Source organism: Vicugna pacos, chromosome 5 (genome assembly GCF_048564905.1).
Source record: "Vicugna pacos chromosome 5, VicPac4, whole genome shotgun sequence".
NCBI lineage: Eukaryota > Metazoa > Chordata > Mammalia > Artiodactyla > Camelidae > Vicugna > Vicugna pacos.
The window spans coordinates 80449200-80463783 of NC_132991.1; the positions used below are offsets into that span (position 1 = coordinate 80449200).

Consider the following 14584-nt stretch of genomic DNA (forward strand, 5'->3'; position numbering starts at 1 on the left):
GTCCCCTTCCCCCATCAGAGCAGACCCGCACCCTGGGACTTGTACTCGGTAAATCTCAGCAGACCTACCCTGGCCTCTAACTCTGTTGTTTCCCAATCTTCCTTACGTAAGTATTCCTCACACATTTCTCCAGAAGGAGCTCCACCTAGACTCTGTTCAGTCTCAGTGCTGTCCTGCATTGTAGGGCTGCACAAGTTGTATACTGCACAATTCTACTGATTATCATGTAAATGACTCCCTCTTATAATTCTGCTGCACGCAACCTGTGCAGCTGTACGTGGAAGCCCTGAATCTCAGCAACCCCAAACCTATGTTTCAGCCCGCTCCACCAGCCACCTGAAGGCCACTTCCCAGGCGTGGCCTGACTTTTTACCATAATCCTGCTGGTGATCAAACATAATACCCCCCGATTCTGGGCCTCCTGTTTCCACAGATCCGGGCCTACATGCGGCAGGTGCTAGACGGAATATGTTACTTGCACGAGAACCATGTGCTGCACCTCGATGTCAAGGTGAGATGCAGGTGGGAAGTGGGGAGCAGGCAGAACCTGTGGGAGCCAGGCAGCGGGGTGTCCTCCCCTCTTCACTCAGTCCCCACGTCTTGCCTTGTGCCCCACAGCCTGAGAACCTGCTGGTATGGGATGGTGTTGAGGGTGAAGAGCAGGTGAGGATCTGTGACTTCGGGAATGCTCAGGAGCTGATTCCAGGAGAGCCGCAGTACTGCCAGTACGGCACACCTGAATTTGTGGCACCTGAGATTGTCAACCAGACCCCTGTATCCGGAGTCACTGACATCTGGTATTATGGACATCTGGGACTGCTGGGGTGGGCCAGAGCAGCTTCCCTCAGTGCCATGCTGAGGACTCGTTTGGTGGCAGAGAACAGCTTTACTCTGATTCCTTCTCAGACAGTTGGCTGGTGGCATTGCTCACGGGGGCCTCCTGCCCTTGTTACTACCTGCCCCTCATCTGTCAGGGCTGACCCGATCACTCAAGGCCTCAGCCCTGATAGTCCTTGGCTCCTCTTCCCCCCCACCCCCAGGTGCTAGGCCTCCCTGCCTGAAGCCACCTTGCCTCCCCCAGTGAGGCAGACATGGCCTTTTGGTCCCTAGACTCCTCTGGGCTCCCTAGGCTGGCCCTGCCATGACCCTTGAGTCCTCCAGGCATGTTGGGACCTCTGGGTTCAGGATCCTCCCCAAAGGAGGCATCCCTGTGCCCATTTGTGCATGGCAGTGTTCACAAGGAGGATGCTTCCTTAGTAGATCAGCAGTAGCAAGAGAACTGCTCACTTCCGGTGGGAGGTGGGCTGTCCTCTTACCCATCTACTCTCCTTTCTTTTCTACCAGGCCCGTGGGTGTTGTTGCCTTCCTCTGGTAAGGACCCCTCTGCACTCAGGACCCCTGTCTTCTAACAGTCTCCAAGCAGGTCCACTGCTAACATTTGCAGAACCTGGGGCAAGAGAGCAGCTGGGGGCCTGCAGCCCACCCCTTTCTCCTCCATACTGTGGCTCCTTCCTGCACTGGAAGGGGCCTCATGTGCATGAATGTGGACATCCAGACTGTGTGTCCAAGCTCTGTCCACCACCACGCCCCTCCATAAGAGCGGGCACACTGGCAGCGTGCTTGGGAGGCAGGACAGGGAGAGGCCAGTGCAGGCTCAGTGCCATTTAGGCAGGGAACTAGTCCAGAACACAGACTAGGAGGGGGAGGCCCTGGCTCCTGGGGCATATCCCATTGGCACAGACTCCTCACCTCAGGGAAAGGGCATGGCTGGAGGAGGGATGGAACAGGTCCTCTAGAGTATGGGCTTAGGAGAAGGACCTGGTTGCCCAGGATTCAAGGCATTACTGCCTCCCCGCCCATTCCTGGGTTTGGATAGGGGCAGGGCAGGCAAGAATCTGCAAGATTCTGCCCAGGTTCACCCCGCCTCTGCCTGCCCCACAGCTCTGGTGCCTCCATCTGTCCCTGGCCCTATGCTCCCCTGGCATCCACCTTTGTCTCTGCCCCAGCCCCAGGACCCTGCCCCCTCTCACCCAGCCCTCTCCACCCCTACAGTCTGACGGGAATCTCCCCATTTGTTGGGGAAAACGATCGGACGACGCTGATGAACATCCGAAACTACAACGTGGCCTTCGAGGAGACCACATTCCTGAGCCTGAGCAGGGAGGCCCGAGGCTTCCTCATCAAAGTGCTGGTACAGGACCGCCTGTGAGTACGAGGCCCCAAGGAGCCTCCCCCTTGCAGGGTCCCCTCATGCCACCCCTCAAATCCTGCCCAAGCCTCTGTCCATAGGGAGTTAACCGCCCAACTCCTTAGAGGCCCTGTTTTCCCAAACATTTATTGAATGAATGAATGAATGAATGAATGAATGAAAAATCCCTTCTTAATCCTCATTCCTTTACAGGAGACCTACCGCAGAGGAGACCCTAGAACATCCGTGGTTTAAAGTGAGTCTTGCGGAGGGTAATAGCTCAGTGGTAGAGCACCTGCTTAACATGCACAAGGTCTGGGTTCAATCCCCAGTACCTCCATTAAAAAAAAGATTAAAGTGAGTCTTGTCTCACAATGTGGTGGTAGAAGAGGTGGAAGGAGAGAGAACTTTATCAACAGCTCCAATTATTGAGTCCCTACTGTGTACAGTAACCATGATAATGCATTTTATTTACATATGATCTGTTAGTCTCACAATGGCTCTGTAAAGGAAGGTATTATTACTTCCATTTTGCTGATAAGGAAACTGAGGTTCAGCTTGGGTTATCATGGACTCCAAGGCACAGGTCTGGACCTCCCCATCCTAGGGATCCTCATCAGGGTTCTCCCTGTCTCTTGAGACCAGCCCCAGTCCTCCGCACTCCTGTGGCCTTCCTCCATCCTGCCCTGGTCCCACATACTGTGGTTGGTGGGTGGCCTGGCTGGCTTGTCCTCTTGGTTTTGAGCTCTGTGTGGGCAGAGCTCTCACTTATTCATCTTCAAACCCCAGCACCACAGGGCACAGTGCCAGGCAGAGGGAGGGGTTCAGCAAATGAGCCAGAAAGAGTAACTGAATAAATCATCCAATGAGCATGGTGCTGGGTCAACAGAAGGCTGAGGTCATTCTGGTATCTGTCCCTGGAGGAGGAGCCTGATCTCTCAGCTCAGAAATAAGTTCTGAAAAGAGTAACCTGGGTGGGCGCTGAGCAGCACCTCCAAAGGCTGGCCCACCAGACTCCATATGTCTGGGATGCTGGCTCTAGATGGAGACAAATGGTGACTTGGGGAGCAGGGTTCAAGCCAGGGGTCTCCCAGGGCAGCCAGTAGACCAGGACAGGGCCTTGAGCTCTGGTATAAGCTCTAGAGCCCACCCCTGGAGCCACTGGTTTCCTATTTCTCCACTTAGGTTCAGGGCATTTGTCCATACATGGGTACCTTGATCGTGGGAGTTGCTATGACAGATCCGAGGGGAAAGGGAGCCCCAGGAACCCAGACTCAATGCTGCTTGGTCTACTGTCCCCTCCCGTGGGCATTGTCTCTCCATTGCCAAACTTGGAGGGTTAGGGTGGACAGAGGACTTTCCCTCAGGCACTCTTTCCTGGTTTGCAGACACAGGCAAAGGGCGCAGAGGTGAGCACGGATCACCTAAAGCTATTCCTCTCCCGGCGGAGGTGGCAGGTGAGTTTGGCAGGGCCCTGCCTCTGTGCCTTCATCTTCTCCCCCTGCAGCCTTCTCTCTCTAACACTGCTTTTTCTATCAGGTGCCCTCACTCCTGCTCATCCATCTTCATGCACGTTTTACTCTCTCAACTCCCACGTCCCTCCTGTCCCCTGACTCTGCCTGCCTCGGGCTATCTCCCCTGGGGCTGAGGTGGGCCTGAGTGGGTCAGTTCGGCTCCAGGGGTCCCTCAGGTCTGACTCTAGTACCCTGTCTCCAGCGCTCCCAGATCAGCTACAAGTGCCACCTGGTGCTGCGCCCCATTCCTGAACTGCTGCGGGCACCCCCAGAGCGGGTGTGGGTGGCTGTGCCCAGAAGACCACCCCCCAGTGGAGGGCTGTCATCCTCCTCCGATTCTGAAGAGGAAGAGCTGGAGGAGCTGCCCTCAGTGCCCCGGCCACTGCAGCCTGAGTTCTCGGGTTCCCGGGTGTCCCTCACTGACATTCCCACTGAGGATGAGGCCCTGGGGACCCCAGAGGCTGGAGCTGCCACCCCCATGGACTGGCAGGAGCAAGGAAAGGCCCCGTCTCAGGATCAGGAGACCCCCAGCCCTCAGGCCCTCCCCTCCTCAGGCCAGGAGCCCCCGTCTGGGCCCAGCCCCCGGCGGGGAGAGCTCCGGAGGGGCAGCTCAGCTGAGAGCGCCCTGCCCCGGGCCGGGTTGAGGGAGCCGGGCCGGGGCCTGCACAAGGCAGCGTCTGTTGAGCTGCCGCAGCGCCGAAGCCCCAGCCCGGGGGCCACCCGCCTGACCCGAGGAGGCCTGAGCGAGGGCGAGTATGCCCAGAGGCTGCAGGCCTTGCGCCAGCGGTTGCTGCGGGGCGGCCCTGAGGATGGTAAGGTTAGCGGCCTCAGAGGCCCCCTGCTGGAGAGCCTTGGGGGCCGTGCCCGGGATCCCCGGCTGGCGCGGGCAGCCTCTAGCGAGGCGGCACCCCGCCACCAGCATCCACCTGAGACACGAGGCCTGCAGAAGAGCAGCAGCTTCTCGCAGGGTGAGGCGGAGCCCCGGGGCCGGCATCGCCGAGCTGGGGCGCCCCTTGAGATCCCCGTGGCCAGGCTTGGGGCCCGCAGGCTGCAGGAGTCTCCCTCCTTGTCTGCCCTCAGTGAGGCCCAGCCACCTAGCCCTGTGCGGCCCAGCGCCCCCAAACCCAGTGCCCCCAAGTCTTCAGAGCCTCCTGCCACCACACCCAGTGATGCCCAGCCCTCAGCACCCCAGCCTGCCCGAGAGAAGGCCCCAGAATCCATGTCAGCACCAGTCCCAGCCCCCAAACCTACACAGCCCCCCATAGCTCTACAAACCCCAGTGCCCCCCCTCACACCTTATGCCCAGATCATGCAGTCGCTCCAGCTGTCGGGCCACGCGCAAGGGCCCCCGCAGGGCCCTGTCGCACCTCCATCGGAGCCTAAGCCCCACCCGGCTGTGTTCGCCAGGGTGGCCTCCCCACCTCCGGGAGCCTCCAAGAAGCGTGTGCCTTCAGCTGGGGCTCCCGCAGTGCCAGCCGAGAAAGCCCGTGTCCCCACGGTGCCCCGCAGGCCAGGGAGCAGTCTCAGCAGCAGCATCGAGAACCTGGAGTCGGAAGCCGTGTTCGAGGCCAAGTTCAAGCGCAGCCGTGAGTCGCCCCTGTCTCGGGGGCTGCGGCTGCTGAGCCGCTCGCGCTCCGAGGAGCGCGGCCCCTTCCGCGGGGCGGAGGAGGAGGACGGCATGTACCGGCCGAGCCCCGCGGGAACGCCGCTGGAGCTGGTGCGACGGCCCGAGCGCTCCCGCTCTGTGCAGGACCTCAGGGCGGTCGGGGAGCCGGGCCTCGTCCGCCGCCTCTCGCTGTCGCTGTCCCAGCGTCTGCGGCGGACCCCGCCCGCCCAGCGCCACCCGGCCTGGGAGGCCCGCGGCGCAGACGGGGAGAGCTCGGAGGGCGGCAGCTCGGCGCGCGGCTCCCCGGTGCTGGCGGTGCGCAGGAGGCTCAGCTCCACGCTGGAGCGACTGTCGAGCCGGTTGCAGCGCAGCGGCAGCAGCGAGGACTCGGGGGGCGCGTCGGGCCGCAGCACGCCGCTATTCGGACGGCTGCGCAGGGCCACGTCCGAGGGCGAGAGTCTGAGGCGCCTTGGCCTCGCGCACAACCAGCTGGCCGCCCAGGCCGGCGCCACCGCACCTTCCGCGGAGTCCCTGGGCTCCGAGGCCAGCGGTACATCGGGCTCCTCAGGTGAGAAGGGGCCGGGACAGAGTGGAGTCTGAATGTGCGAACAACTCGGGTGGGGATGGCGTGTGGGACTGGGATGATAGGTAGGCTGGAGAGACGCCCTAGGACGAGGAGAGGGCCGGGGACACCGACCGCGAAGAGGCGGAAGGCTTTCTGGAGGCCCTGAGGATGGAACTGGCAGGGCTGGAGCAGCGGGAGGCTGAAGGGCAGAGGCTGGTGGAGCAGACCAGGGTGGGGGCTACAAGTTCTCTAGTTCTCTGGGCGCGGGGTGGGGGGAGTGTGGAGCTGCCGGGAGGCGGGAGCTTTCTGGTACTGGCTGGCAGGTGCTCATGGGCCTGGGTCTTCCCAGCTCCCGGGGAAAGACGAAGCCGACTGCGTTGGGGCCTCTCTAGGCTTCGGAAGGACAAGGGTTTGTCCCAGCCAAACCTCTCTGCCAGCATCCAGGAGGATTTGGGTCACCAGTATGTGCGCAGTGAGTCAGGTAATAGAGGCCTGCTGGGTGAGTAAGCCCCTTCCCGCCCCAGGGGATGGTCATTGCTGGTTGGGGAGATGGCCCACCTTGGGGAGCCTTGGCAGTAGTGGAAGGGGTTTGGAGTCAGGGAAACAATAACAATAATAATAGCAGCTGCCATTAATTAGCAATGCCAAGTGTCCTATTAAGCACTTCACAAGCATTGCCTCAATCTTCCCACATTGTTTAGGAATGATTCTTACCATCTCCCTGTTTTACAGGTGAGGGGACAGAGGCTTAGCCATGCTTGCCCAAGTCACAGAGCTGGTAGTTAGAGGAGCAGCCAGAGTGTTGGGCTGTAAGACCCTCTGCAGCCAGATCCCAGCAGTGGCTTCAGGACACTGTGCTAATGCCTTTCTTTGGCTAGTCTCCTCCCTAGGTCTCTGTCACTGGGTGTAGTTCTGAAGGAGGTCAGGACGAGGCCCCCTGCAGATGTGTGTATGCATGAACGTGCTCCCAAAGATACCCTTTCTCTCCCACCTAGAGGCCCACAATCTGGATTGTGCTTCCAATCCTCCATTTCTCTGTCGCCCTGAACACACAAGTGCCCCTTCCTGTCCCCTCTGCCCCTACAGAAGGCACTTTGCACAGATAAGCAGCCTTCAGGACTCTTTGCTGGGGGGAGGAGCACTTGGGATATACCCTGGTCTGTTTCTCTGCCCACATGTGCTGGGGCTGCAGGGAGGGAGGTATTCTCTACCTGGTCACCCCAGTCCCCCACCTGAAAGGGGGGTGTTACTCAAGGATGACAAGCAAAGGCTTCAGGAGGCCACGGTTTCCAGATAAGCCTGCAGAAAGAAGCAGGCCCACCAAACTGGCCTGCATGCAGAATCTTTATTGGTTACCAATCTTCTCCTCCAGTTTCCTGATAAAACTCCTCAGAACTGCCCCAGACATGCCTCAGCCGGGCTTGAGATGACTGTGTCCCATCTTGACCAGGGAAGGGGAAGCTGGGGCATCTCACCTGAGGAAGTTGGTGGTGGAGGGTGTAGTGAGAGAAGAGAAGGGAGGGAGGCCAGCTGGTGGGGGCAGGGGTAGAGAAGGAGTGGGAAGAGAGAGAGCAAAGCCAGCCCTGAGGCCTGGGGACAGCTGATCCCTTCCCACCTGGGGCCTCCCCTCCAGCTCCATTTTGCTTGTGCAGCTGATTTCTTGCCGAGGCAGTGTCCCTTTACTTCATCCTATCGCCCCCTCCTTGCAGGAAGAAGGCTGTCCCAGGTCCATTTTACCAGCTAGGGCCCCCTGAGGGTGGGGGTGGGACTGGCAGAGCTGGGCCAGGGTCACCTTTCACCTCTCCTCCTCGGCTCCCTCTCTCTCCCCCTACCCAGTACCCTCACTTGGTCTGAAGGCAGCCATTGACGAAACTATATTCACTTTATGTTGCTGGAGCCTCAGTTTGGGACCCCTCCCTGGGGAACACTGGGGTAAAGTGGGAAAGGGGACACACTGCTGTCCTGATCATCCTGCCCAGCTCATTCCCACCCCACTCCCTCCTGGTTCTTCAGAGGTATCTGCCTCTCAGCTCTTTCTGCCCATGTGAAAAAAAAATCTACCATCACCACCACCACCACCACTATCCCTGGACCAGACTGGGATTTTTCTAGAGACACTCTCAGGGGACAGGAATGCAAATCTTCATGGCATTTAGGAGCCACAGGCCAGCAAAGACCTGGAACAAAGACGTTGGCCATCCACAGCCCTGCTGTAGGCTCATTCACCGGACAGCTGTGAAACCAGCTTTGCTGAAACCGCCTCTTTCTCTGGGGGTTTGTGCCCAGCTTCTCTACTGGGCATACTAACGAGATAATCATCACAATACAAGCTAACATCTTTGAGCGCTTATTATATGTTAGGCACCTGCTAAGTGCTTTGTGGGCCTCTTTGAATTCTCACCACAGCCCTATGAGCTTGGTGTTATTTTCCTCAGTTTACAGACGTGGTCCAAGGTCATGCAGATATTGTCTCTTGTCCCTTCAAAAACTCTCACTACTTAGCTGACGTGAAGGAGTATGTAGAGGGTCTGAGACCAGCTCCCTGGCCCCCAGTGGGGAAGAGGGGTGGGAGAGGCTGACACACGTTGGGGGTCTGCCCCAGGTTTGCCTCGACTTCAGATCTTTTGAGATTGCACTTGTGATTGAACATATGTTCATTCCCGAGCGTCTCAGCTCAGGTCGCCCACTCCTGTCACTTGCCCCATGGTGCCCCAGAAGGAATGGGGATTGCAGGAGCTTAACCATTGTAGTTTTTCAATATTTGTTTTTATTTTATTTAACAAATGCTTATAGAGCACTTACTTAGTGCCAAGCCCTGCTCGAAGTGATTTATAAACATACAAGGTAGCCACCAAGCATCTTCAATAATCAGTGAAAGAAAAAGATAGTTCTGCACACAGTGAGTGCCTGGCGAAAGTGCTCACCCCAAAGAAAATTCTCAAAATCCCCACATCTGGGAAGAGATGGCCTTTCACTCGGCCCCCTGCAGGCAGCACCAGCTCGCCCCTCACGCGCATACACATCCTCCCCTCCCTCAGTGGGGAGTGAGCCAGGATCCCGCAGACCTATGGCTGTCTTTGCTCTCCCTCCAGACTTTCCCCCGGTCTTTCACATCAAACTCAAGGACCAGGTGCTGCTGGAGGGAGAGGCAGCCACCCTGCTCTGCCTGCCAGCGGCCTGCCCTGCACCCCACATCTCGTGGATGAAAGGTAAGGCCATTTCTCCCCAAGAGAGATGGGTAGACAAGTTTGGCCCCAAGGCCCGGGGATGTTCAGTGGGAAGTAGCAACCAAGGGGGCCTGGAGGACGTGTGTTCTCCCTCACTCAGCAGCCCCTCCTGTTCCTCCTTTGCTCCTAGACAAGCAGTCCCTGCGGTCAGAGCCCTCAGTGATCATCGTGTCCTGCAAAGACGGCCGGCAGCTGCTGAGCATCCCCCGGGCCAGCAAGCGGCATGCTGGGCTCTATGAGTGCTCAGCCACCAATGTCCTAGGCAGCATCACCAGCTCCTGTACCATCTCTGTGGCCCGTGAGCCTGGGGCAGGGACCAAGGCGGGCAGTGATGGGGAACAGTGGGGCAGGGCTTGATGGGCCCTGAGCTGGGGCCCAGGGTTTCACTAGGGCTTTGCATCTCTTGCCAGGTGTCCCAGGAAAGCTAGCTCCTCCCGAGGTGCCCCAGACCTACCAAGACACGGCACTGGTGCTCTGGAAGCCAGGAGACAGTAGGGCACCATGCACGTACACGCTGGAGCGGCGGGTGGATGGTGAGGGGCCAGCAGGCTGGTGGGGGGAGCAGAGGCAGGTGGAGGGTGGAGAAGCCGGGGAGACCTCACAGACAGCACTGGGAGCTTGGGCCACCCCTCTTGTGGCCTCAGCTCCTCCTCCATGCTGCCTACAGGGGAGTCTTCCTGGCACCCCGTGAGCTCGGGCATCCCTGACTGTTACTACAATGTGACCCACCTACCAGTCGGCATGACTGTGAGGTTCCGTGTGGCCTGTGCCAACCGTGCTGGGCAAGGGCCTTTCAGCAACCCTTCTGAGAAGGTCCTCGTCAGGGGCATGCCAGGTCAGTGGGACAGGGTAGGGTGGTGGACAAAGAGGGCAGAGAACACTGAGCCCAGGGCACACCCCCTCCTCAGAGCACCTAGTTTTGCCCCCAGAGCACCATGGTGATGATTTTCTCTATCTCCGCTCAGATTCCTCAGCTCTGCCATCTGCTGCTCACCGAGATGCCCCTGTTACCTCAGGGCCAGCCAGGGCCCCGCCTCCTGACTCTCCTACCTCACTGGCCCCTTCACCGAGCCCCTCCCCAGCTCCTGCTCCCCCAGGCCCCCAATCAGTCCCTCTTGGCCCCTCATCTTCCCCATCACCCCCCAACCAAGCCTTGTCCTCACTCAAGGCTATGGGTCCACCACCCCAAACCCCCCCACGAAAGCACAGGGGTCTGCAGGCTGCCCAGCAAGTAGAGCCTACCCCACCCAGTGCCCAGGTCTCTCCAAGTGAGCCCAAGTCTTCCGTCCCTGACACTGGGACCCCGACCCCAGCCTCCACCCCTCAAGGGGTAAAAGCAACATCTTCCTCAACTCCCTTGTATGTGGTGACCTCCTTTGTGTCTGCACCACCAGCCCCCGAGCCCCCAGCCCCTGAGCCCCCTCCTGAGCCCACCAAGGTGACTGTGCAGAGCCTCAGTCCAGCCAAGGAGGTGGTCAGCTCTCCTGGAGGTGGTCCTCCTAGCTCTTCCAGGCCAGAGGGTACCACTCTGCGACAGGGCCTCCCTCAGAAACCCTACACCTTCCTGGAGGAGAAGGCCAGGCAAGTGGGGCCAGGGCTGGGAAAGGGAAGGAGGACAGAAGTGGGGAGTGGGTGGAACTTTGGCGACACAGGGATTCAGAGGGAAGACCAGCCTGCCTGGGCCTGGTGTCGGGGAGTGGGAGAAGGGGTGGGGCAAAGGCAGGAAGCACGGAGATCTGGGTCCTTAGCACCATTAAGTTCAGATTTTCTTTGTGCCAGGCACCATGCTAAGCTCTTAGCTATTTGATCTCATTTAATTTTCACAACTGAGAGGGAGACACTGCATTATTCCATTTCACAGATGGGAAAACTGAGGTTAGAGAGGAGAGGTTATGGGATTTGCCTCAGGGACTAAGTCAGTAAGTGGCAGAGCTGGGACTCAAACCCAGGTTCCTAGGATTGAACTCCAGACCCCACACTGCATTCTTGCCCCCAGGGGATACCTGCTCCCCCTTGCTTAGCCCTCACCATGGAGGTGTCTCCCTCTCTCCTCTGAGCCTGTGCTATCTCCACCCAACACCCAGGGGCCGCTTTGGAGTAGTGCGCGCCTGCCGGGAGAATGCCACTGGGCGAACGTTCGTGGCCAAGATCGTCCCCTATGCGGCCGAGGGCAAGCGGCGGGTCCTGCAGGAGTATGAGGTGCTGCGGACGCTGCACCACGAGCGGCTCATGTCGCTGCACGAGGCCTACATCACCCCACGCTACCTCGTGCTCATCGCTGAGAGTTGCGGCAACCGGGAACTCCTCTGTGGGCTCAGTGACAGGTACTGGGCCTTCTAGGGGAGCAGGGAGGGAGGGTGGGGAGAGCTGAGCTCAGATATCACCTGTTCCCTCCCCCACCTCTCCAGGTTCCGGTATTCAGAGGATGACGTGGCCACCTACGTGGTGCAGCTGCTACAAGGCCTGGACTACCTCCATGGCCGCCATGTGCTGCACCTGGACATCAAGCCAGACAACCTGCTGCTGGCCCCTGACAACGCCCTCAAGATCGTGGACTTTGGCAGCGCCCAGCCCTACAACCCCCAGGCCCTGCGGCCCCTTGGCCACCGCACGGGCACACTGGAGTTCATGGGTGAGGGCACCGTGCCAGCCAGGGTTGGGGTTGGGTCACTGCCAAAGGGGCAGCAACCAGGGCTTACCCCACTTCGCTCACACACGTGCCATTTATATGCAAGCACTGAATTAAGTCCTTTCCATGGATTTAAAAAAAATTTCTCTTTACAGTAACCCTTGAAACTGGCATATCACCCCCATTTTACAGATAAGGGAACAGAGGTGCATTGAGGTTAAGTATTTGTCTAACATCAGACAGTTATAAATGGTAGAGCCAGGTATTTGATAAAGCTGGAAAAACAGGAGAGTCAATTATTAATTTCTATAAATCAGGGAAACCATCTACCATTTAGCTACCTGCTAAATACTTTCTGTTTATTATCTCCATTCCTTAGAGTTACTCTGCAAGCCACACTTTACAGATGAGGGGATGGAGAGCCAGGCAGGTCTAGTACATTGCCCAGGGTCCTGGAGCTAGAAGGGGCAGGCCTGGGATTAGAGCCAGCCAAGCTGATTTCAAAGGGTCTTAATCTCAAGTGTTAGCCACGCTGTTTGGGAACCCTACTTTGGAGCTGATCTGAGGGACCTAGTGACCCTGGTTCTCAGCTCCTCTGCAGTTCTGGTGACCCCCAACTCCCCTCGCACCATTCAGTGCCCTATGTCTCCCCAGGGGCCACTCTGCCCACTGGCATCCAGGGATTGCTATTCTGGTCCTACCCATGGTCTGGTGACCTGGGCATCCTGGTCCTCAAGCCCCTAGGGACCTCTTCTGCCCCTCCCTGCTCCCTTGCCACCAGGAAGCTGGTTCAATTTGGCCTCTTGTCTCCTGTCAGCTCCTGAGATGGTGAAGGGAGACCCCATCGGCTCTGCTACGGACATATGGGGAGTGGGTGTGCTGACGTACATCATGTGAGTGCCCTTGGGACCACCTTCTACCTGCACCCTCTCCCCCACCCACCTCCCTAGCCACACATGCATGTGCACACTGGTGCACACACACACACACACACACACACGAGTGCCCAGGTGCGAGTAGCCTTGTCTCTGAGCTCTGTGTCCCTAAGAACCCCCACACTAATGTCCCCCTGGCCCTGTAACCCTCAATTTGCATATGTCAGTTGAACTGTCTCCACCGCAGGCTCAGTGGACGCTCCCCGTTCTACGAGACAGACCCCCAGGAAACAGAGGCTCGCATTGTGGGGGGTCGATTTGATGCCTTCCAGCTGTACCCCAACACGTCCCAGAGCGCCACCCTCTTCTTGCGAAAGGTCCTCTCAGTACATCCCTGGTGAGTGGGTCCCACACCTGCCAACCTCCCAGCATGACCTGCCCCTGCCTAGCCCATGCCTAATAATACACTGTGGCTGCTGTTGCTAATACTATTACTATTACTATTACCACTACTACTAAGTGGTTGTACTACTACCATTTAAAGCCCATAACACTCCTGGACATAGGCAGAATCACTGTCCTCATTCCAGAGATTGGGAAACTGAGCCCCAGAGTTGCCCAAGATCACTTACCAGGGATGAATCCAGGATTGGAGCCCCCATCTCTGGGAGGGTGGGGCCCCGCCCAGGTGGGGCCCCGCCCTGGTCTGGGGCCCATCTGTCCTGGCTTACGGTCCCCGGCTTGGCCTGGCAGGAGCCGGCCCTCCCTGCAGGACTGTCTGGCCCATCCGTGGCTGCAGGACGCCTACCTGATGAAGCTGCGCCGCCAGACGCTCACCTTCACCACCAACCGGCTCAAGGAGTTCCTGGGCGAGCAGCGGCGCCGCCGGGCTGAGGCTGCCACCCGTCACAAGGTGCTGCTGCGCTCCTACCCAGGCAACCCCTAGCGGCTCGGACCACAGCCGGGCCTCGGGCTTTGACTCGGGGTTCCCGCTGATGCTGCGGGACATTCCAGGGCCCATGCTGAGCCGGGTGGGCCCGGGGCTTCGGACACCACCAGCAGCAACATCCGGCCGGGCTATTACCTCATGGACCTGCGGGGACAGAGACTCTGGGCTGTGGCCAATGCCACCGGGCCAGAGCCAGAGCGAGAGACCCACTGGCCAGGCTGGGTGGGGTCAGGAGCAGGAAGAGGGGCAAGAAGGGGAAATGGGAGAGTGATGAGGAGAAGCTGAGAGATAGGGAGGGGGAGACTCGAGGAAGGTTCTGGGGGAGGGAGACAATGAATCTGGGGGAGAACCAACCCAGGAAGGTGTGAGTTGCTGGAGAGGAGAAGGGAGGAGCCCAGGGTGTCAACAGGCCATGGGCTGGGAGTGTCAGTGAAGCAGGGACAGGGCAAGGAGACAGGCCAAGGAGCCATAGCCATTGTGTGAGAGAGGGCAGCAAGGTGGGGGAGGGAGAGGAGAGAGGACACAGGCCAGGGTGGGGTGGGCCAGCTGCCAGCATCCCCAGAAGGAGAAGGATGGAGGGCTAGAGGCTGGAGGTAGTGGTCACTCACGTGGCACTCTCCTCCTATCCCAGTGGATGCAGGTCTGGGCACTCTACTGGCCCAAAGATGTCCCCACCGCTCCTCTGTGGCCTTCACCCTTCTTCCCATTCATATTTATTTATTTATTGACTTTTATGAAGTCTCCCTACCATCCAATCCCTAATGCCCATGTTGTCCTGACCATCCCCCCAGCCATCCAGCTGTCTGTGCAGCTGTCTGTCTGTCTGTCACAAGGAAAATAAAAACGGCAAGCAGCAGGACCTATGTGTGTAGTCTATGGGGAGGGGTGGCTGGGGGTACAGGGAGTGTTGGGATAGGGTCATTCCAGCCTTATCTGAGCCAGTGAGAGCCAAGGTATACCAGCTAGCCCCTTGGGACCTTCCTCCCCTGTCCCCGATCCTCCTGGTCCCTCACCTCTCCTTCATTCCTAGA

The 14584-nt window shown here is 58.7% G+C and overlaps 1 protein-coding gene across 1 annotated transcript in view; it reads left to right on the forward strand.

Annotated features, from left to right (window-relative positions):
• The window catches only part of SPEG (striated muscle enriched protein kinase), a 48227-nt gene extending 33815 nt beyond the window's left edge, over window positions 1–14412 (forward strand). Inside the window, exons 26-43 of the mRNA XM_072961717.1 lie at window positions 434–511; window positions 619–797; window positions 1345–1371; window positions 2053–2205; window positions 2402–2444; window positions 3577–3645; window positions 3905–5876; window positions 6223–6354; window positions 8966–9082; window positions 9231–9398; window positions 9511–9633; window positions 9768–9935; window positions 10066–10681; window positions 11185–11424; window positions 11509–11732; window positions 12547–12622; window positions 12852–13001; window positions 13358–14412. Coding sequence (XP_072817818.1) covers window positions 434–511; window positions 619–797; window positions 1345–1371; window positions 2053–2205; window positions 2402–2444; window positions 3577–3645; window positions 3905–5876; window positions 6223–6354; window positions 8966–9082; window positions 9231–9398; window positions 9511–9633; window positions 9768–9935; window positions 10066–10681; window positions 11185–11424; window positions 11509–11732; window positions 12547–12622; window positions 12852–13001; window positions 13358–13550 — 4728 coding nt within the window. The 3' untranslated portion in view covers window positions 13551–14412. The remainder of the gene's footprint in view (window positions 1–433; window positions 512–618; window positions 798–1344; window positions 1372–2052; window positions 2206–2401; window positions 2445–3576; window positions 3646–3904; window positions 5877–6222; window positions 6355–8965; window positions 9083–9230; window positions 9399–9510; window positions 9634–9767; window positions 9936–10065; window positions 10682–11184; window positions 11425–11508; window positions 11733–12546; window positions 12623–12851; window positions 13002–13357) is intronic.
• Window positions 14413–14584: the final 172 nt, after the last annotated feature.